At 37.4% G+C, this 23,941-nt stretch overlaps 1 protein-coding gene across 3 annotated transcripts in view; it reads right to left on the bottom strand.

Moving 5' to 3' along the window:
* The window catches only part of ATF7IP (activating transcription factor 7 interacting protein), an 84,887-nt gene that overhangs the window by 20,726 nt on the left and 40,220 nt on the right, over positions 1-23,941 (bottom strand). For 2 of the 3 annotated variants that reach the window (XM_082499374.1, XM_082499376.1), the window contains exons 3-10: positions 22,419-22,503; positions 17,957-18,102; positions 16,676-16,813; positions 14,705-14,770; positions 14,198-14,271; positions 13,592-13,680; positions 11,622-12,260; positions 9,952-10,019 (exon numbers count right to left, since the gene is read on the bottom strand). In XM_082499374.1, the coding sequence (XP_082355500.1) occupies positions 9,952-10,019; positions 11,622-12,260; positions 13,592-13,680; positions 14,198-14,271; positions 14,705-14,770; positions 16,676-16,813; positions 17,957-18,102; positions 22,419-22,503 (1,305 nt within the window). The remainder of the gene's footprint in view (positions 1-9,951; positions 10,020-11,621; positions 12,261-13,591; positions 13,681-14,197; positions 14,272-14,704; positions 14,771-16,675; positions 16,814-17,956; positions 18,103-22,418; positions 22,504-23,941) is intronic. The other variant, XM_082499375.1, reaches the window with a different exon arrangement.

The following is a 23,941-nucleotide window of genomic DNA, read 5'->3' as shown; positions in this document are numbered from 1 at the left end:
CATTTCTCTGTTCTCATATAATATGTATGATATAATATGTATGATTTAGAAAAGATTTTGATATTATATAACGCCACGGTTCAGTTCATCACATAGAGATAACAATGCTATTCATTGTAATGCCACCTGCTTTTCATAAAGGAACATTTTAGTATGTAAAAGTGAAAAATGAAGGAAAAAATGCAACAACAAAAAAATACAGTGCAAAATAAAAATTAATTCCAGGGTATCCAAGATCAAAATTCTGAAGATTACATGTGGCACACTGACACAGCGCAGACAGTTTTATTAGTAACCGTTTCTACAGTAACAAAACAGAAAAAATACTGGGGGCTGTAAAACAGACAATCCATGAAGCATCCCACCACCACAATCATACATGACGCACCAAGGCGTTATATAATAGCAAAATCAATCTTAAATGATGGGTAGTGATGCTAAAAATATGTTCTGGGAACGGGGTGTGTCTGGGGAGCGTGGTGATACTGTGTCTGTATGCATAATTATAACACCCATATTACGTTTTTAGTCATCCATATACAAAACTACAGATTTCAAACACAAGTCTAAGCAGCTGGAAATTATTTTGTTTAATACATTTTTGAACATATTTCAGTCACTAACTCCTTCAATGTCGGACTTATAACTCCTTAACAGTTATTTTTTCCAAAGCAGTAACTCCCACAAAATTGAAGTAATTATTCCAGCCTTGCAAAGCTGGTATGAAAATTTATTTGACCAGGTACCAAATCTATTTGTAATCTCTTACCAAGATAAAAATGAAAATTATAATGCAACAATGTCATCATTTTACTGGGATAACAGTTTGCACAAAAAATTTCACAGGGCTGCAATACATGTTTTGATAGTGTGTGGTTGCATGCCTGTGTAATAATCAAACACTATGAACAAACATTTTATGTATTGCATTTACAAGATTGCTGTGTTCCCCTTACTCTTAATTGGTTCTGTGCAACACGTCCTACAGAACAAGAACAATGCAAACATGGAAAAAAAATGAATAACCAGTCTTAGTAACCCCTATGTATTATATACCCTCTCATTTCTCTGGTGCAAAGAGTAGACATTGGTTCTGCTACCCCTGTTAATAAGAATCATAAATCAAGCAAGGCTGTGTGAGAAATTGGTTGCCAGAAATGCTGTTTTTAGGCACTAGCAATCATAATTCCAACTAAAAGCCATAAAGGAAGACTTGACACAATGCTTAAAGTATTTCTCCACTGCTGTGATTTTGTTTTTCCTTAATCAAAAAATTAAAAGGGTATATAATAAAAACATACATGCGCACACACACGTCTTTTTACTGGTTCTTACTCTTTTAAGGTGAAACATCTACCTTGTTTCCCCAGAGCTCACTGAGAGTTTCCCAACAGTATTATGTGGGATGGCCATCTTGGATGATGGAAGACCATCTTATTAATCAGTAAACAGATTTTATTTACAATACATTTCAGATTAGTTTAATGCAGCCTTTAAAAGCTATTATCCATGTCTGGTGTTATAAGACAATCAGATTGTTTTAATATTCCTCTAATTTTTTTTTTCCCATAATGACAAATTGGAGCCTACAAAACACAAGTATATTTACTTATTGAAAGCTGTTCTCGGTAACGGAGGGTGGTTTAGGTAACACTGATATGGTCTCAGGGAAAGACAAACCACTTAAAAAAATGAATTAAAATAATTATCTGAGAAATTCCCACCAGGATGTCAGGTAGCTGAATTGAGCGGCTGTTGTAAGGGACAAAATTCGAGTGAATCCATTCACATATGACTTTTAAACTGTCCTCCTATTAACATCTTTATCATTTAGATTTTTAATTAGTCTCAGGTAAAGGTTCCACCTCACAGATGAGAGCTAGTTGCATTTTAAACAGCACAAACATAACCCCAGGGTCAGAGACAAAAATCAAATATCCTGGTTTACATATATAATTATGCACGTTTATTTTCAGTGACAAAACCATGAAATGCAAAGAAACATATTCATCAATAATCCTTCAACAATATAGACTTAAGAGCTGCTTATAAATCGTAAGCTGACATATCCACTTTGTTCACATTGTTTCCCAATAGACATTCACAAAGTTTGTTACACATTGCAAAATAAAGGGATAGGAGTTACAAATGTACTTCATTAACATTTTACCAGATGAATTTCCCACAGTCAGCAAAATAGCTTAAATTAAACCGTAGTTCAACCAAACAAATCAAGGCATGTCAGAAACAATGGGAAATGGGTAGGACACTGGTGGATTAAAAAAAAAAAAACAAAAAAAAAAACAAACAAACCCCCAAAACCCCAGTATTAGCTGAAATGGTGAAACGCACAGATGAAATTTAGACTGAAAAAAGATTTACTCTGTAAGAGGATAAGGTGCACCTGCAGTGAGGAACAGGGAAGAAAAGACTATCCACCTGACCTGGTGTTTTAATAAGCATAACATAATCATTCTTGAACAGACTGACTTTATGCCAGCCATTTTTAACACATCCAACCCCATTCAAATTTTTTCACTATTATTTTATGTCACAACGTAATAAAAACTGCTTTCATAGATTCCCTCAGTATACCATAGCTATATTTATATATTATATATAATATATATAAATCCTGTATCTATAACTGGGATTCATAATAAAATACTTAAAAACCATTCTGAACATTTGGTATATAATTAAAAATGCCTTTGCCTTCATAACAACAATATTTACTCGATACATTAAAAGTGCTTGTCATGTCTTCAGAAATGCAATTCTAGGACCTGAGGCACTGGATCAGCTGTTGGTAAAATGACTAGGACTGAATAAGAAACCTTAAATTTCTGTGTATGCAGGGAAAAATGGAAGTTGAGAGACTAACATGAACATAGTAAGATGCCCCCTCCCACATCCCTGTGGCCATTCCTTTTGGAGCAAGGAGCAGAAGGAGGCTGAAAAAGGAGCAGCAGTCATACAGCAAAATCATAGTTCCAAGCTGCGTAATGAAAACTTTGACTATACTGACCTAAACAGTATGCAACTAACAAGAAGCTGTACAGTTCAGGACAACCAAAAAGAGATGTACCAGACTAAAAACAAAGTCAAGAACACATTACATTTCAAAGCATCCTTCCAATGCCTTGAAGTATTTGACACTATGCACAATGGAACTCTTCAGGGGGCACAGAGAAACTGCATATAGTGAAGAATATTTACCTTCTAGCTTTCCCACAGCATAGATCACAGTACCTTACAGTGGGGATAAATTACTTAAATAGCAATAAAAGAATAAAAAAATTAACATACTGTAAGACACTGTGCCAACTTAATAAAAATAAAAAGTAATTAGGGTACTCCTTGAAGTAACAGCAGAGATTTCCAAACTTACCAGGAAAAGGCACAGAAAACACAAGTTCTAGATTCACAGCACCAGTACTAAAGCTTCATTATGAAAATGAGATGCAAAACTAAATATATGGATGTATTATATAAGGTTCCAGTCATTCCTCACTGTTTTCAGAGTCATCTCCATCAAGGGAAACTGTACTTAATGACACAGCAGCTATTATGTAAAAAGTTAGTTTGGTTGACTTGGTTATGGCTACGTGCTGTTTTTTTGCAACTGAAATGAAATATTCTTATTTTAGGGAAAATTCTAATTAGAAAATTCAGGAGTGACAAATGATACATTTCTTTCAAAGTACATTTGTTATATTAAGTTTTTTTAAGTGAATTTTAAATTATGATTAACGATCATGTATTAACTTTAGAGCTAAAGTCTAAATTTAAGTTTAGACAAACTGTACTTAACTGTTGGTTCACCAACATGCTTCACCTATAATGAAAATATAATGGAAAGGAAAAAAAAAAAACCCTCAGTTATCCTGCTGTTTGAGGTTCTCTGCTGATACTGCCACTGAAGAGTCCAATTCACATGCACTTTGATAGAATTCACGATGTTGACACAGCATAACCTGTACTGTAATGAACAGGATTGACTTGAAATTTTATCTCACAGTTTAAAAAAACCAACAAGACCCCCTGCTGCCCACATTACTGTACACATAGCCAAAGTTCTCTTTACAAAAGCAGGAAAACACCCATTCTGTTTGCCTACTTCAGCTTTTCTAGAAAGGAAATACATGTAGAAAAGATTCATTTAACCCTTTGGGTGGGAGGGGGAACAGGAGAAAGATTTTTCTGAAAGGTTAGAAATATGAATTAGTATTATTAGAATTAATCCAAATATTAGCAGAAAGCTTAGTGAACACTGACTCCAGTTCCTGTGAAGCAATAATACTTCCACCCCCAAACCAGGAATGCTTCTTCTCATTTAAAAAAAAAAAAATAAAAATTCTCCCATTCAAAAATAAAAAGCTCATAGTACTTGCAGCCAGTAGCTTTGAAGTATCAGGTTCAAACTGAAGGTAGTAAGAGGACATTGTATAGTTGGTGCCAACAGAATTAGAATTTAATGAATGAGAAGCCAAAAAATATCCAATTATGAGCCAACAGAATGGAAGTCAAGTTAGAAGCCAAATCATAATTAAAAGGAATCAGACACTCCCAGATTGGCCAAAAGAGTCCCTTTTTCACTTTGTATCACCAACTAGATTCATGTTAAGTAATGAAACAACCAGCAATATGCTGCTACAGTAAGTTACCTAGATGTAATTAGGACCAGAGCAGGGCATGTGGTCAGTATGACCACAGTATGCAGCAAGAGGGAACAAATCAGAACCATCTCCTGGCAACATACTTTTGTTTCTGCAGGATTGTTCAATGCCAGTATGCCGGAACAAACAACTACCTGAGACAGTCAGGAATATTTTTTTTTTTGAAAAAAATAATACATACACATCTTGGTGAAAGTTTAGACTAAATCTCTTCATACAAAAAATTAATTTTGCCAGTCTGGCTGAATTATGAATTCTATGAATCCCTAAAATTTAGAAGTCTATGTTACTCTAAAATATCCTAGAATAACTTACTGCACAGTTCTACATTTTGAGAACTGTTTGCGCTTAGTTTTTTCTATTTTTCTTCTTTCTAGCCATGAGAAAGGATTACTTTCTCTACCATTTCCATTTGATTTACTCTACGCTTGACAAAATTAAAGTCCTGGATCATGATTTCCTTCCTCTAGTCATTGATGTTGTAAGTTGATGTGGCAACTAAGGAAGTGCAGGATTGTGCAGAATTAATTTTTATATTAACAATTATATCAACTAGCTCAATCATTATAACAGCAAATAAAAGTGACTGTAAATACAATACGTAAGATGAATATAGCAATTTCAAAACCTTTTAATCTTTAACATGATCCATCAGAAAATGAAACACTATGCTGGTCTTTCTTACTGCATCAAATCTCTGAAGTGTATGAATAACCTACCCAAGGCCACAAAGGTAAACACTATCAGCCAACATAAAAACTCCAAGGTTCAGGCATCAAGTCCTCTGTTCAGACTATAACAAAGTGATAATTCTCATTCAATATTTGAAAGCCTTTCCCACCAAGGAAGTTCTCCACAGAATTAAGAGTTTATCATGGTCAATTTGTTATTTCAGCTGGGATTTTTCCTCTGTTTTGTCCACTGTTGAGCAACAAACACTTCCAGTGAAGTCGTTAGTGTGATAAACTGTGTTTGTGCGTGTGTGTACACACATATATACACACATTTCAAAAGAATGAAGCCATTTTTATTTTATTCAGTTAATATAATGGAAAACAGTTTTAAATGCTACACTGTTCCTTCTTCCAAAGTGGACCTACCATAATTTGTGATCTGATGACCAGTTTACCTATTTTTATTTACAGGAAGATCTCTCTGTCAGAATCTCTGGTGGAAATCATGGCATAGAATAGCAGAGACAAACCATGAGTTAGATTCTCAAGTGTGATTCACTAAAAATGAATTATGACTAGCCCTCCTAATTTGTAATTTTTCTTCATTAAACAGCCTTTTAACTACAATTTCATTTCTCTGACAAAATTCACATCCACTATCCTGAGGCTTTCTAACCTGAAAAAATCTCCTATGGAAAATGTAATGATAGGAGCAGTTTACTATAATGAACCAATCTAAAGAAATTAAACCCAAAAATAACACTTGGTTAGGGTCCAGTGGGGAAGAACAGGACGTGCTTCTTGTGAATCATACTATACTGACAGAGACTATACTGACTTCAATGCAAAGACAACGTGAAATGTAATGGAAAGGGTAGGTGAGAGGAAAGACAGAAAAACCTCTCACGAGATAAGCACATACAGAGACAACACTTCAACTCTAATTACTTGCCTTTTAAGTAACAAACCTGTTCTCAGCTCTTTTGAGAACATTTTCCCCATTTCATGCACAACTGAAGAGATTCCAATTTTAATATAATTTGTATCAAATAGTGCCTTTGGAGAACAGAATGACTGAAGTCTTAGCCAGAAATATTAATTCAGAAAAGGAAAGACCTGCAATACAAATCTGTAGCTCACAAAAATAATCAATTCAGAAGAATTACAAAAAAAAAAAAAGGCACAATCCTCTGGTAGGTCTGATATTTGAACAGAGAGGGTGACAGTGGTCAAGCAATTCCAGGTGTTTTCATGCATATGTATATATTTGTAGTGTATCTGTGTCTATGTCATTCAGCTTCTACTTTCTCCATGCTCTTCAGTAATCAAGTATTTGATTTGTAAGATGCTACATTAGTGCCAGCAGGCACAAAATGGTATAATAAATACACTCTTCACAAAATATAAAAGCCATGCACTTAGTGAAGAAAGCCTAGCTCTTCAGCTAAGTGGAAATCAATATCTCCCTTTCGTTTTTTAAAATAGCTCTGCTCAGCACTTAGAGTCCCAGCTGCCACAGAAAGTCATACAAACTCCAAGCCCTGCTCTGTTTCCGTTCCATAGCTCACTTCAGGAGTGTGAACAGGATACTTCTTGCTGAACTAGACCATAAGAAACTTTGTTAGGAGACCAAGTGAAAAAACAAATCTGATAATTTTTTCATTTTAGCAATTCATTTGAAATCAGTTCCATTACAGAAGCATCAAGTCATTGGTTCTCGTTTTATCACACGCTTTATAAAGACAGGTTCATTACAACAGCCTTGAAGGGGACTGGCAGTTAGGTTCCCACTGGCCATACTCTTGGGGAGAAACGCCTTGGAAGAACTGTGGTTCAACAAGACAGGGCTTTTGGAATTCAGAGCCAGGTGTCCCTCAGGGACTAAAGTCACAGAATTGGTGTCAGGTGGCACCACAGATTTCTTAGGGAATAAAACTTTGCTTTGTTCTAGAACAACATGGTTTACAGAAGAGGTGGAGGCACCGGATAGCGATTCTTTTATCACTTCATTTGGGATCTTGCTATATAGGTAATTGGGGGAGTTATTCTCCATTATATCTGACCAAGCCCTGTAGCGAACTTCTGCAGCTCCCCAGTAGTGTCTAATAGCAGACTCGGAGCGATGGCCTGTCACTGCCATTATTTCTCTAGGCCCCAGTCCTGCTTCACACAGTAGCTGGATGGTGGTAGTTCGGAGAGAATGATTGGTATATCGTTGAGACAGCCTGGCTGCCACACTTATCCTGGGCATCATGGTACCTAAGTAGTTCACACCCATCGGTTCTCTTTTGTACCAGACAGGCTGTTCTTGCATTTGCTCTGACGTTAGCTTTAAAGGATGCAGGTAAAAGGCAGGGGGCTCTGGAGGCAACTTAGACAAATAAAGCTCCAAGGAAAAAACAGGACAGTTTGGGTCCCCTGGCATGTCATACATTTTACCCATTTTATGAGGATCTTCTCCATTTTTTCCTTTGCCAGGATACCTAAACATAGCATATCGACGCCCGTTCTTGTCCTTCTCAACAACAAAAGCATCTGGAGCCAGATCTCTTAAAATTTCCCTCCCTCGTTTGGCAAAATGCAACTGCAAATCAAACCACACCTTGTTGACGAGTGCCAGTGGACTGTGCAATCCCAGCACGCCAGATTGTTTAATTTTACGCAAGTCCTCGGCGGCTATAGGAGGATGGTGGTGAGTCTCATCCTTCCCCTGCATGCGCAGCATCTTCAGCACGCTCACAAATACCATGTTTGCACTAGCAAACTCTTTGTCCTTCATTAAGCAAATCTGACGATTATAAGGTGGCATTTTGAGATGCCGGTTTAAGCCAGCACGCATTGACTTGTAGCTTGCCACACTGTAGGTATTTCCATCATGATTCCTTACTGTGTAATAAAACTCTCTCAAGATATCATTGAGTTCACTTACTGGGACCAATTCAAAGCTAGGATCCTTGCCATTTTTGGCCAGCCATTGTTTTAATAGGTTAGCTGCCCAGCCAGTCTGCTTGTGGGTGTTTTTGATGCTCTTAGCATCCTCTTCCTCTTCCTCCAAACCAAAGAGGACATCCTCGGGGAAGTTAAAATTCGTCTGTGCTTCTACCGCTTCTTTATTTTCTGATGAAGTCTCTTCCTGTTTCAACTGCTTTTCGAAACAATTGATCAAAGTTGTACCATCAAATATGCCACAGGTATACGGCACACAGCGAACTACTTTTTGTTCTGAGAGCTGTGAAGTGCGGAGTAATACATAATATTTTGGATTTTACATAACAAAAAGCAGGTGGCATTAACTGGATTTTTCAAATGATATGGCATGTCAATTCCATACCTCACTAGCCAATTAAAATGCATCAGGTTCTTCTTTATTAACCATGGCATTACACATGCTTTAACTGATTTGGCTGAAAGCAAACCTAGAAACATACACTATAACAGAAGACTGAAAACCGGAAAGCATCATGTGTCTTACTTCTTCCCTCCTTGCTCACCTTCCACTGTTAAATACCACTATCACACAATCCGTTTTTCCAACATCTTTTCCGGGTTTCAGGCTCTACTGAAGAAAAATGCCAAAATATACAGCTTATACTGAAAATTAAGTGTTAAAACCGTGTATCTGTCATCCATTCTGGTACTGAATTTTCTACATATCAAGTACTGACAAATGTTTTAATAGCTATAATCCACAGGTATCTTTGAAAAATGAAGTTCCAAACAACCATTCTTTATGAAAAGCCTGAATAAAAAGGTAGAGTGAAGCACAGTTTATGCTCTTATAATACTGGTTATCTTTGCCAGACTATTTCTGTGACAGGTGAAAATAAGAATCTTGTCCAGTATATTTTCTTCTTGCTTTGAAACCCAATTCAGATTTAACTGTACCTTGAAATGCTACTAAATGTGGGAATTTTGGCTAGAAGTTAATTTTATACTCCTTAAGAATACAACTTCCAGTTAACAGCAATGTAACTATGAGGTGCTTTGTGAAATATCTGTATGCAGAAATAATAAAATTAATTATGAATAGTTTTAAATAGCTTAATGTCAACCTTTAAATTACAAAGAGATGTCAACAAATCTTAGATGAGGAATCCAGAAGTACTGCAAGTTTATCATGAAGTAGTTGTTCCTGAAGACAGTTTATTTTCCTTTTTTTTTCCTCTATGACATATGGCGATGAAGTATTAGAACCCCAATTCTTATTAACTTCTGGATTAGTGTGGAAATGAGAGCACTGCAACAATTTTACAAAATATTTGTAGCTTTAAGTTCAAGCCCTTCAGATGAAAACTGGGCAGGGTTTTCTTTTGTATGTTAGCTCTGCTGTATCAGACAAGTTTTTAGTGTGCACCTGAATTACTAACTCATCTATTTACATAAAACCCATCAGAAAACTTCTGAAAAGATTATCAGAAGCTCACGCTCCAAGTAATACACTGGATCAGAAGAAGAAGAAAAATACAAATGGACAGAAACTAGAAAGGATGGCACAAAAAAGATACTACAATCATTTCGTTATGAGCAAAAGGTAAAGAACTTTTCTCCTGTGGATTGTAACTTTAAAATTGTATACAGGAACATAATCAACAACCTACCTGTGTTGTTCCCTCAGCAGTTCGCTTGTTTGCCGAAGTATCAGTTGGTGGCCTGCTTGTCTGGTTTTCTGAAGGGTCAAAAAATTGTTCATTTGCAGTATCTAATCAGTACTAAATACTGCTACCCATTACACAAATTTGGAGGCAATATTCAAAATTGTTTGATACTAAACATTCAGCATGTGGCACATTTAACATTTTTAGCCCTAATTTTCAATTATAAATATTCAAGCTTGATTACTGAGGGAACAGAAGGTACAGAAAAGCAAAATAGCACTTTCCAGACTAGAAGCAGTACATGTTCCCTTCCTTGAAAGTCTGACAGCGTATTCAAAATATTTTATTAACAATTCCTTCACTTATCTGGGGACAAAGCATAACTCCAACCTCTCCTCCCTTTGTATGTAAACTAACAAGATATTAAACTGAAAAAAATTACCATTACTCAACATTTTTGTAGAAAAATTTGACTGAACAAAGGATGGTTAAACAGATAGTTAAAATACATAACTGAGATGATCTGTGCAGGGAGACTGAGTATCTTTATTATCTCAGCCAAACATCTACCTACACTAGCAACTTAAGCAGAAGTTGCTTGAGTATTTGTTGTAAATCTTAAATTTCTTCTTTCTCATTCCTTTTCATTTTAACCACAGCTTCTTAGCAACTGTGCTGGCCCAAAGCAGTGTTTTTATTCTGGTGAGAAAACTACTAGGGTATACACTAAGGTTATGTGAAGTGCAGAAAATGAGAGATTTTTGGACACATAGGCTCTTCCTTTGGTCACCGTGCCTGATCTTTTATGATCTTTTGATCTTTTTATCAACTCATTATATCAGCTTTAGAGCTAGAAGTCAATACAAAACATGTAACTGTTCAACTCTATGGAAGATATATTTTAACATAGGTAACTTAAAGTTGGGAAAACGAAATAAAACTAGTTCTGATGTCAAGCTCTGCCTGAGTTCATTTTAGCATTATATTGTGCCAATGAGAAACTTGCTATAATTCCAACTCACTTAGAAATCTTGAGGACCTCTTAGAAAAAAAATTTCAAGGTACATAAAATCAGAAGTGCAGAAAATCATCACGGCATGGCCAAAGATGGAGAGAAAGTATTTCAAAATAACTAATCTAGATACCGTATTTGAACATTTGTTGTGTTCAGAGACTTCGTATTAAAACCTATAAATGTACTTTGGAACTAGGTTAGTATTCAGTTGTGTTTCCCCCCCCCCCCCCATTTTGTTTACTTTTAAGTGTTGTGAAAATTAACTTAATGATTGTACTTTCCTTTCAGTATGTCTTTGCTTAGAAAGGCAGCCAGATTATTTTGAGAGGCTGTATTAAAAATAACGTACCAAGTTGTTAGTAGTAGAACAGGAGTTTCTCATTTCATGCTAGGAATGATATAAATCAAGTTCTAAATAAAACAAAGCTTACAGAGCCACACTGCTGGCTCCTTCTAAGGAGAGACAATTTTCAACAATGGCTGAAACACATCTACAACAAGAGATTATTTTGATCTTGACAATTTCAACAGAAAGGCAACCAAGAAGGAACGTCTCAATAAAATACACTAATATACAAATTCCCCTAGGAGTGGAGTTTTGTGTTTCCCCTTGACAACTATTTTCCTTTCCCAGTGTCAACATTCAAGCATAACTTACCAACTCTGGGCGCTGCAATGGTGGGTGGTTCAATAGGAACTGTACTACTAAATGCAGAGAGGGGAATCTTCATCTGTAGGGGAGCTCGACTGCTGGTAGCATTATAAAGTCCTGAAGTACCCACTGTGGGCAAAGAAGTCCTTGTGGCCTGGGCAACAGGATGTGCAGCAGAAACAGCCTGAACTGCCAATGTTGTGCCTATTGATGCGGCACTGGCTGGAGAGTTCCTTTGAATACCAGGACTGGGCACAGATGGGCTGTTATTTGGTTTAGTTGGGTTAGCTGATGCCAAAGACACTGTAGTTTTGGTAAGGCTACCAACTGTAGATGAGCTTTGTACAGATATAAATTCAACGCTGCCCGACTGTTGGTTAGTTACCAGAGTCCCTGTGTGGCCTTGCAGGAGCTGAGGCTGGGATGACACTGCAACAGGTACATGCAAGATTACAGGCAAAGACTGCAATGAGACAGACACTGACTGAGTGCTGCCGCTGGGCACTTGGTTAGTGCCTACAACTGTAGCTGTGTTAGCTGCAGGAAGAACTGTTGTTGTCAAAGAGCTGGTGACGGTCACTGCAGTCTGAGGCTTAGGATGTCCGGTGACAATTGTTGCAGGAGCAGCAAGACTGGAAGCTGACACTACACAAACACAAACAAACAAACAAACCCCAACAAAAAATTAAGTATTTGAACCAAGTGGGAAGTTTCACTCCAACACAACAAATGGAAATGATTTTATGATGAGGGCAGTGACTCAGTGGAACAAGTTGTCTGGAGAAATTGTGAATGCCCTATCATTGCAAGTGTTCATAGTCAGGCTGGACAGGGCTTTGAGTAACTTGATCTAGTGAAAGATCCTGACCCACAGCAGGGGGGTTGGACTAGATGATCTTTAAAGGTCCCTTCCAGCCCAAACCATGCTATGATTGTATGAAAAATGTGGTATATGATTAATTTTTTTTCAAAGAAAGGCTATAGGTACTCTTCTTCTGTTGTACACTCTGATATTCAATAGCCTAGTTGAAGATATGAAGATACAGTCAATACTGTATTTCTGTTTGAAAGAACTATATAGAAACTGCAAAAAATTAGGATACATCCAAGACTTAACTGCTGAAAACACATGAAATGTAGCAAGTTAAACACAATACAGAAATGGTAGAACAACTGGTACTTCAGAAAACACAAGAAAAGAAAAACTAAGGCAGTTATGACTAACTTGCTTTATATAGGTAGGAACTTGTATCCAGAAGGTTCTACTGAAACCCAGGATTAATGTGTCAGAGAAGATACTTGCTTTTATGTAACAAAATTTCAGGATTAAACCTAAAGATCAGGAGCACAATACACTACAGAAAGCCTGTATATGCCTACTATGAGATGATTCTGTGGAAAAGATTCAGCATTCAATATTAGGTAAACTACTTTTAAAAGAAGCATGGTGTGACTACAATGAATATCATTAATGGTAGTTTTGATTCTATGCTCCCTATAAAACTCTGATCTAGGAATTCAATTTTTCAACTTGATTCCCTTAAGAAATGGGGCTCATGACTTCCTTTAGTTCCCTACTCAACTTCTATAGCCATTAGGTAGAGGGGAAGATATCAGCACCCCACAATCAAGTACACAAAAATGGCCTGAGTCATGTGTTCCACTACTCAGCAGCTGAGAGACAGCAAGTTTTGCTGCCATACCCAGCAAGCAGTCTGCTGAAGCATCTAATTTACCCACATATTCCAGTTTGCCAAATCAACACATTTTTTTCTCTTCCCTTGTATGCATATTACACAAATATAAACTGGGAATGTGGTAGAGAGCCAAAAAAAAACAAAAAAAAAAAAAAAGATTTTTGATGTCAGAAAAAAAGTCATAAAACCCAGTTTTGCTCTGTTCAGTTAGTTACTTGTTTAATGGAAAGCAATAAAACTTTTATGAAGTATGCTTATAGTCCATAGGCAGTTTCTTACCTGCATTCACAGGGGCTTGAAAAGTTGCTGGTGTGCTCTCTCCTACATTCCTCTTTGATTCCAGCATCTGCCTCACTGTGCCAGCATTTCTATGGAATGAAGTTTCAGTTAGCATTTCTCAATAAGCCACATCAGGTATAATTGGGAACAGTACAGTGATGAAAAAACCTTTATTACAGCTATTCTCTTAAATGAGATTTCCTAAACACGTTTATTTTCTGACCCCCATGCAAATTAACTTTGGATATTCCCCTACAAAAAAAAAAAAAAAAGCAGCATTATTTGTAAATTTTCAACTGCTTGCAGAAAGTTTGCCTTTCACCATGAGAATTTTCCCTTCCTTGAAATTAAACTTCCATTTTTATCCATTATTTTTAACCACTGAAACAGCACTCATCTCAGTTGACCTATGAATGGATTCAATACTGCCCATTTATGACTTGTGAAAGAAAAACAAATTTTACAACTGAAGAGCAGTGAAGGAAAAGGAAGAGCACTTTAATAAAAAACAAACAACAACAAAATACAGGGATTATCCATTAGATTAGATATCTCCAGTGTCCTATTGTAAATTTAAACAAGGTCACAGCGATGGGGTTTGCTTACCGATATGTTGCATTATTTGTGTTTCCAGTGTCACTTGCTGCTTTCCCTGGAGACAGAGGGGCATTCGGTGCATTCTTAAAAAAAAAAAAAAAAAAGTTAATGGACTTTTAGCTGCCACTTCTTCACTGCAATTAATCCAAAATATTCATTCTAGACACTGAGGAATACTATTGTTTGTGCCCATTCCTCTCCTCTCCTCCCTCAACCCCCAAAATCAATCGTGAATCCCAGTTCATTATTTAGTCTGTACTCTTCATATTGAAGTAAATGAGATTTACTTACACGCAGTTTAAGGTGCTTTCACACTAATAATGCCTAAAGAACCTTCTGTACAAATCAGAAGTACATAACACATGCTAAAAGACTATTCTTCCATATTACTGCCTTTACCAAACAAGACACCACTGAACAACCAGGTCACATCTTTCTGCATATAAAATTTCTTTATTTTTCAACACCAGGTTTAGCCTAATTCAGAAAAACAAATATAACAAATCTAGTTCTTACTTCCTGTCTTTTCTTCAAGTCCTCCCTGGCTGCTCCAAACCGCTTTGTCAATCTAGCAATTTTAGCCTAAATGGGAAGAAGATGAAAACAAACAAACCCATAAATATCCTCCCCAAGAACCATCAAAGAAATTATACAAACAAAAAAATATATAATTAAGACACCAAGTCAAAGGCTGTTTTCATTTCGGGGGAAATTATTCTTCCTTGAAATACAGTACAACTATATTACTTCAAAGCAGCAGAAAGACACACATGCATCACAATCAAGATATCTTAAGAGACAACTTGAAGTATTTTCCTTCCTATTCACAACTGCACCAACAGAATCCATCTTGCAGAGGTTCATGCAACATTTGCCATCAATGAAAGAAACTGAAAGCATTTCACTCTTTTAATGCCTTATGTACCAATCACATTGAAATATGCACCCATTTTTGCCTTTCGTATTATCTACTCTTCCCCCATATCCTATTTCTCCCTCTCACTGGTACACTACATCCCAGACACACCTTACTGTCAGCTTTGTTCTACTCTATTTGATGTTCAGGTGTCAGGTTCATTATCTTCTTAAGCACCATTTTTACATCTTGTCCATCTTGTGTTTCCCTGAATATACCATTTGGTGACCTTTCCTTCTGTAATTACCTCAGCATTACAACATCCTAATTCACCCTATCTAGGTTGCAGTTCTGACGGCTGACTTATTTTGAGGCAGTAGCTGTGCCACTTGTTCTAAGCAGGTACTTTTGCTTTTCTTCTCTTGCACAGAAAGAAGAGTTAAATTCTTTTTACGAACTCCTGAAAACACTAGGTTAGCACTAGAAGAATGGAAGTTTTTAAAAAAAAAATCAGTGAGTTTCATGATTCCAGAACTTCTTACCTACAAGAAGCTGGTCCATTTAGAAACCTCACCTCTTCCACATTTTTACAAAGCAACATGACAGGCTACAATTATAGTCTGCCTTTAATTAAACCTAGATTTCATTTTCTGTTATCTTTTACAATGTATAGATCTTTTGTAGCACCTTGTATAATAAAACCACGTAAGCTTAAATTCCAAGTATGTTAATATCAACACATTCACAACCTTATATGATGTTACTAATATCACGTTACTAATATGACGCTGTATTTGATGGCTAAAGACACTGACAAACAAGTATACTGAAAGTGTCTTAGATAGCACTTAACAAAAAGTCAATGTAAAATGTCTGGGGCGGTGAGGGGGAAGATTTATGTAGTACAAATGGGTCTGACAAACTCCATACTTTTTTGTGCTAAAAGTAAAATGGCCTCATTTTTTGAATTTGTTATGACATAAGCTTTTAATTGTCTTGTCACTTAATCTTCTTGATTTGTGACTAAATCTTCTTTGATTTTTGTGATGTTCCTCATGTCACCACTGTGTACATAACTTCTATAAAGAATGCAAGAAAGCATGCAGCATTCAGCACTAGCTATGTGTTCCCTTGCTGGAATATAATTATTTAGTTTCTGTGGAAATAACATGAATAAGTAGCATGTGGTGTTTTCTTGTTTGAACATCCTACAAAGTCCAGTGCTATTGTCCTCTCCTTCCTGCACTTTTCTGTTTTTAAGCAAATTTCTGGCTTCATAGAGGCACTACATATTTTCATAGTTAACATTTATTTGAAAAATTTCTAAATGGAACAGAAGAGAGGAAAAGTGATTTACTAACAGTTAATGAAGCAGTTTGCCAGAGGGAAGATTTGCTTTGGAGTTTTTTGATGATTAATTTGTTGCTTTCTCTTTGGTGAGTAGGGAATTAGAATCTTACAACTCAAAGGCAACATTAGTATTTGTTGCTCCCCCCCCCCCCCCCCCCCCCCCCTTCCATTTGTGAAGTCAAAATGGTTTCCCTACTGACAACTACAAGTGACTTACTACTAGATGTTGAGGAACTTATTTTTAAATTTGACTCTAGTATGTTCAACGCACAAACACTCACCTGTAACTCAGTAAGCACAGTTTTATGCCTCTTGTTACATTCTACTTTCTCTATTCGGGTTTTCAAGTCTGCCAGAGTCTTGTCAAAAACAGCACACTGTAAAGCAGTAAGTTTTTCTTCTAACAGTCTCTGGATAACCTGCAAAATTATTTAAAAAAAATAAATAAATAATGCTATCCCAGAATTTGGGAGACCATCTATAAAAATATTCTCAATTCTTAACAAGTATCCCACTACAAACTGAACAATGACAATGTCAACCAAATAAATCTATAGTCATCAATAAGGATGAGGTTGCACAACTAAGGAAAGTTTTACATCTATTTTGGCAAATAAAAATGGTCCTTCTTTGCCATTAATTTAAGAAATTAATTTAATTTCAGTATAAGTATATAGAACCTTATTACATAGAAAAAGAACATTAACAACAGAAGGTATTTTCAAGTGCTGTGTTTAGACAAATTAATTTTCCCCCTTACTTTTCTGTTCTTGAGATGGACACTGGCATTCAAAGAACAGAAACTAAAGACATTCAACAAATCTTTATTTCTGAGATGCATTTTCTCCTAGCAGAAGTGTCCTGTGTTGCTTTTCTTACAAAAGCTAAAAATGGATTTCTGCAAAGTTTACCTGATACACTTATTAAATTTTCTTCTCCCTCCTATACCTATTGCAGTGAAAAAAATTTCCTTAGGAAACAAAATGAACAAGCAAACATGGTTCAGTTTTCTGCATCCTACATTAATGAAGTTACAACATGCACTAGCTAACTAACTAATGGAAGAAGGGCACAGGTTTTTTTCTTCAAGGCCATAGGTTTCTTTACATGCCAATGGTGCAATCAGGCAATTGACAGCTCTATAAAAATCTGCAAAATGCTATGCTGATTGCACTCCTGTTTGGAGACACACTTTCTTTAAAGCTAGGCACACAATAAAGTGCACCACATATAAAGCTTTACCACACTGAAATACCTCCGTTGCTAAAATCCTCCATCTATAGTCAAATGAGACTTAAGAGTTTAAATATTTAATACATTTCAAATATAACTCTTGCAGTATAGTTTTCAAGTTATATTTGGTCTCCTCTTAAAAGCAGGGGTATATGGGACTTAATATGAATTAAGCCACCTTTGTTATTTGAAGTACGTCCAATTTTCAACCACAAAAAAGAGAAAGTATTTGGGGGGGCAGGGAGTGTGTGGGAAAGGACAGCTAATTCAAAGATGGTAAGACAAGTGATAGGTGTGTTTGCCATCTTTGCTCTACACCTCCATTCTACCTTTTGTAACTTCTGGTCAACATCCTTTCTGGCTGTAATTTTTACTTGGAGTTCTGCTTCATAATCTTCTCCTATGTACCGCCGACGTTTAGAATGAACACTGTCCATGTCCTCAGATTTGGAACGCTTTCTCCTTGACACTTCACCTGGAAAAATTAGATACAACTGCTTGTGAGGAACCTTTGAAAAAACAAGTATCTGCAGAATGCTGTGATTATTATCAAGTTTCATTTGTCCCCAGTTTAAGCTTTTTTCATCCTAAATCAGTAAGAATGCCTTTGGAAAAACAAGATGTTTGATGACATCAGAGCAGAACAATCCCTTTAGTCTCCGTACATCGCTGTCCTGTTAGTGAGTTCTGCTGTGATTTGCCAAACCACTGCCCCAAATGCTAAATGGCTCTAGTACCAGCATTCCCTTCTCCAGAACTTGCCTCCAGTTCTTACTGCTCCTATCAACACCATCCTATAACTAAACATGGCTTCTAAGAAGCAAAACAAACCCCTCTTCTAAAAAGGAATCCTCTTCTGAGGATTCCAGCCAAATAAAACTCATCACATTCTGCCTGTGTCAGCAATGAACTTTTTTTCCACCGCCATGAAGTTTTAACCTGCACCTCCAATCCTTGACGGAAAAAACATTCAAACATTCTTCTTACTTCTTGAGTAAGAAGGAAAGCAAAAATCTAACAAAAGAACCAGCTCCAAACTATATTATAAAAGTAATTTTCATCATAGCGATCAAGCACAGAAGAACCAGAGAGACCTCCAGCTCCTGGCACTGTATCCTCTAGAGATCCACACATAAAACAACACTCCCAGGTAAATTTCAGGAAGGGAAGCTACAGAGCATACTGTGGGTATCTGACTACTATCAGAACACCAGAGACCATAGCCACCACCCCCTCCACCCCAAACCTGAATATGATACAGAAAGACAGGATCAATGAAGATTCACTGGAGACTGAACCAGCATAAGAAAGAGTTACTTTCCACTGCCATTTTTTCTTTACTCGTATTACATACACTCTGAGTTACATTTCTAACTTTACAAATTTCTTATAGTTTGATTTTTGGATGGTTAAATTTCTGATGGTTTCAGTCTGATCTGATTTTCTGACAGTTTCTGATTTTTTTTGCGAGTTGCACTTAAAATGCACTACTATACTAAAAAATTATTCAAAGGTAGTATTTTAAAATCTGCCTGACAATCTAAGTTATTTTTAAAAGTTTTTGAAAGTGTAGGTACTCATTTTTAGGTAAGTTTTACAGGGCCACAGGGTTCTTCATAAACATCTGCAGAATGCTGAATATTTGCAAGCAATATAAATGCCTGAGTTTTTCAATTTTTTTCTAGAATGACAGTAAACAGTGGAAAATGAAGAAAAAAAAAAAAAGAAGCCACATCTCCAGCTTTCTTCCATCCATCAGAAAAGCTTGTAGAAATAAAATAAAAAAATATAAATCTGAATAGTTAGAACACTATTCCCAGACTAGTAACAATAAGTTATTAGGATCTTCCACAAAACACTTTCCTGCTCCCAGTCAGTCCTTCTAGAAAAAGCTTAGCCACTCAACTGTACAAGTAGTTTGTAACATGCAAGAGCTACTTACATATTTAACAGAACACATTTAATGTTCAGGTAACTTGTTCTGAAGCAGATGCTACACCTAATTTTATTGCAGTTAGATTCTCTTTGAAGAGCTTCAGAGTGCTTAGTACTGGTGGAAAGAATATTTGAAGGAGGCTGTGACTTTTAGGAAACTCTATCAGCTTCTAATGACCTGCATCAGCTGTTCTTGATCAAAGGGTGCTTTGTGCTTATCTCTAACACCCTTTCAGCGGGTACTAGGGAGAGACCTTTATTACTTCTGGGCCCAGAGCAGCTCCCAGAGAGCAGCTAACAAACACAGGACTTTCACAGCAGGGTGCACAGAAGGGGGATGGTCCCTACACTCAGTAATGGTGGTGATGTGCCATGTGGTGTGTGGTCTCCAGCAACCACCCGAACAACTCTCCCAGTAATGTCAGAGCCTCCACCCAGACAGCTGTTTTGGGGGAAGACGTGGTTTTGAAAGTCTTTGGCTGCAGGGATTATCTAGGGCATCCCATTCTGACTGAGGCTATGGCAGAAGAAGATGAGCTTCTTGGCTACAGAAGGTGCAAACTAGTGGGACTGTGGCGTTGCCAAGTTAAAGGAGCTATGAGAGGAGGTCAAGGGATGGCACAGCATCAGAAATGGCGAGAAACAGATTGACTGGATATACTCCAAGATCCTGCAGCCATAAAAACTGCAACCCCCAGCTGTACCAGAGGAGGTATAGTCAGAACCTGAGCTTATCCAGATGGAAAATGGAGACTCCCATGATGACAAAGGCCTGAAGCACCACAACAGCAGCTCCCGCTCTGCCTGCAAATGTACAGGACAATGACAGATTTTGTTCAGTGCCCTCAGCAGATATGGGGCTGGGAGCTGTGCCCAGTGAGACGTCTGAACTGGCTAAGCCTGGGCCATGCAGTAGCACCATATATTAGTAACAAGTGACTCCGTGCCTGCAGGGGGTGAAGGCCCCTATCTGCCAGGGACAGGTGACCTATGAGAAAGGTAAAGGCACTATGCGGGTGGGAACGGGATTAGGAAATCCAAAACTCACTTGAAGCTGAATCTGGTGTGGGACACAAAGGGCAACAAGAAGGGCTTCTACCAGTATACTAGCAGCAAAAGGAAAACTAGGGAAAATACATCCCCCCTGCTGAATGAGGCAGGGAAGCAAGTGACAAAGCACACAGAAAAAGCCTAGGCACTCAATGCCTTCTCTGCCTCAGACTTTAATGAGAAGACTTGCCTTCAGTAATGCCAGCTCCCTGAGACCAGTGGGACAGGCTGGAGCAAAGGCAGACTTGCTGTCAGTAGAGCACTGCGTTAACATTTAAACAAACTGGACACACACAAGTCCATCCAAGCCAGAGAGATGCACTCACAAGTGCTGAGGGAGCTGGCTGAGGTGACTGCAAGGCCACTCCATTTCTGAAAGGCTGTGGCAACAGCATAAGGTTCCTGAGGACAGGAGTGACATCTGCTTTCTTCTAATCTTCAAGAAGGGCAAGAAGGACGCAGGGAATTACAGGATGGTCAGCCTCACCTCAATCCCTGGGAACATGACAGAGCAAGTAATTCTAGAAATCACCTCTAAACATATGAAGAAGGTGGTGATGGGGAATAGTCAGAATGGATTTATCAAGGGGAAATCATGCTTTATCAGCCAGATAACCTTGTATGATGAGATGACTGGCTTGGTGGATGAGGGGAGAGCAACAGATGTTGCTCATCTTGTCTTTAGTAATGCTTTTGACATCCAAAACATCCTCAGAGACAAACTCATGGTATATGGCCTAGATAAATGGACTGGCTTAACTGTTGGGCTCCAAGAACTGTGATTAGTGGCACAAAGTCCAGCTGGAGCTTATCACTAGTAACATACACCAGTAGATGATACTGGTACCAATACTAACATCTTCATTAATGACCTAGATAATGGGATAGAGGGCATCCTCAGCAATTTGCAGATGATACAAAACTGGAAGAAATTATTGCTACACTAGATGGTTACGCTGCCATTCAGAGTCACCTTGACAAGCTGGAGAAATAGGCAAACAGGAACCTAATGAAGTTCAAAAAAAGGAAATGCAAAGTCCTACACTTGGGTAGGAATAAACCCATGTACTAGTACAGGCTGGGAAACGACTGGCTGGAAAACAGCTTTGCAGAAAAAGCCCTGGTGGTCTTCATGCACATCAAGTTGAACATGAGCCAGCAATGTGCCCTGTTGGCAAAGAAGGCCAACAACATCCTTGGCTGCCTGAGGAGGAGTATCACCTGCAGGTCAAGGGAGGTAATTATTCCCCTCTGATCAGCACTACAAGACTGAACCTTGAGACTTGTGTCCAGTTCTGGGCTTCTAAACACAAGAAAGATGTTAGCATACTGGAGAGAGTTCATTGTAGGTCCACTGAGATGTTTTACGGACTGGAGCATTCGTCCTATGAGGAAATGACAGCTAGCATTATTCAACTGGAGAAAGCGGTTAGAGGAGATTTTATAATGTGTGTAAATTACCTGAGGAGCGGAGAATGAAAAAGACAGAACAAGACTCTTAGTGAGTACCAACGATGAGAGAAATGGATGCAAATTGACATACATGAAATTCCATTCAAACTTTAAAAACTTTTTTACTGTGAGGGTGGTCAAACACTGGAAGTGCAACGCTGGAAGGCTGTGAAGTCTCCATCTGTGGAGACACTCAAAACCTGTCAGGACAGGGTTCTGAGCAAACTACTCTAGTTGACCTGGTTTTGAGTAGGGCATATGGCCTAGATAATCTCCAAAGGTCCCTTCCAACCTCCATGATTCTGTTTCTCACATGTGCCACCAGTGAAGCATAATAGTTTTAACATTACGTACTTCTCTCTGTGTGTTTCTCCTCTTCTTTTTGCATCTCTTCTTTGTCTTCCTCACTCTCCTTTCTTCTCTCCTCTTCCACCTCTTCAACAAACAGAAGAAAAAAACCCCACGTGTTACTTATACTGACCTACAGAAGTCTCATAAGAGTCCCATTTCAACTAGTGAACTTGGAATACTTACAAAAAACCACGTTGGGGAAGATGAGAGAAGTAAGTATGAGACAGATAGAATGCAGACATGAAAAAAATCAGAGGATACCTTCACAGCAAAAATTTGAACTGCCATACAACACAGTAAGATTCACTTCTGGGTTTGCTTAGCTTTCAAATCAACAGACTGCCTCAAAGTTACCCCTAAATGAAACTATGTATTTTTAATGTAGTTAAAGTTTCCAATGAATTATTTCAGTTGATTTTTCACCTAGGAAAAAAGTATAAAAATTTCAGTAACAAAATACTAATATGTTCTTCTAGTTATTTACAATTTACAAATTCACCTATAATCTTTATGGTACAAAAGGCCTAGATTCTTTTTTTCTTAACAAATATGAACTTTCATTTAAAATTTCTTCCTAATACAAAGTATCACAATTTAAAACTAGCCATTTAAAACCATACAGTTTAAGAAATTCTTGAATAGACAAATCTGAAATAACACCCCCAAATGCACACAGGTTAAAATGAAAAATGCTAGCACTTCCTGAAAACTTTTATTAAATGTTCCATGAACTTCCATTATGTGTTTTGTACAGGCTGTACATGCCACCTCTTGTGCTTGCTAGATATAATGTAAAACTATTACTTTTAAGATTATATTAACATCCACCTAGAATGTAACAGAACAACTCAGCACTGCTATCCACATCTTGAACTGTACACTTCTCCAATTTCTGATTTTCATTTTGCTATGACAGCAGATTTTTACTAGCTTTTTTTGACAAAGTTCTGGCTACGAAAATATGCTTGACGCTCTCAACACTAAATTTTTCTTCTATTATGAAGAACATTTGAATGATTTAAAATAAGTTGCCTAATAAATCAGAAAAAGGAAGGAGTCAGAAAACCAAAAACTGAAATGATGAGATTTTTCATTTTGTTAATTTATGCAAGAAGTAATATTCATAGCATATAGTATTTGCAAGTTACTCTGGACTGCACAGTCATACTCTCACTATTCCATAATCCTGTATCTGCAACATTCTCCTCATAGATTGGCCAGAACTAATGTGCACAGACAGCAATCACAAGAAAGTACAAAAGCATAGTGAGGTGGGAGTTGATTTCTTCTCCCACGTAATAAGTGACAGGACAAGAGGAAATGGCCTCAAGTTGCGCCAGGGGACACTTAAGATTAGATATTAGGAAAAATTTCTTCACCAAAAGAGTTGTCAAACATTGGAACAGGCTGCCCAGGGAATTGGTGGATTTACCATCCCTGTAGGTATTTAAGACGGGTAGACGTGTTGCTTAGGAACATGGTTTAGTGGTGGTTATGGCAGTGTTAGGTTGACAGTTGGACTCGAT

This window comes from Vanellus vanellus (genome assembly GCF_965231255.1).
Source record: "Vanellus vanellus genome assembly, chromosome: 1".
In the NCBI taxonomy this organism is placed as follows: Eukaryota; Metazoa; Chordata; class Aves; order Charadriiformes; family Charadriidae; genus Vanellus; species Vanellus vanellus.
This window is presented reverse-complemented; position numbering and strand designations above follow the sequence as displayed.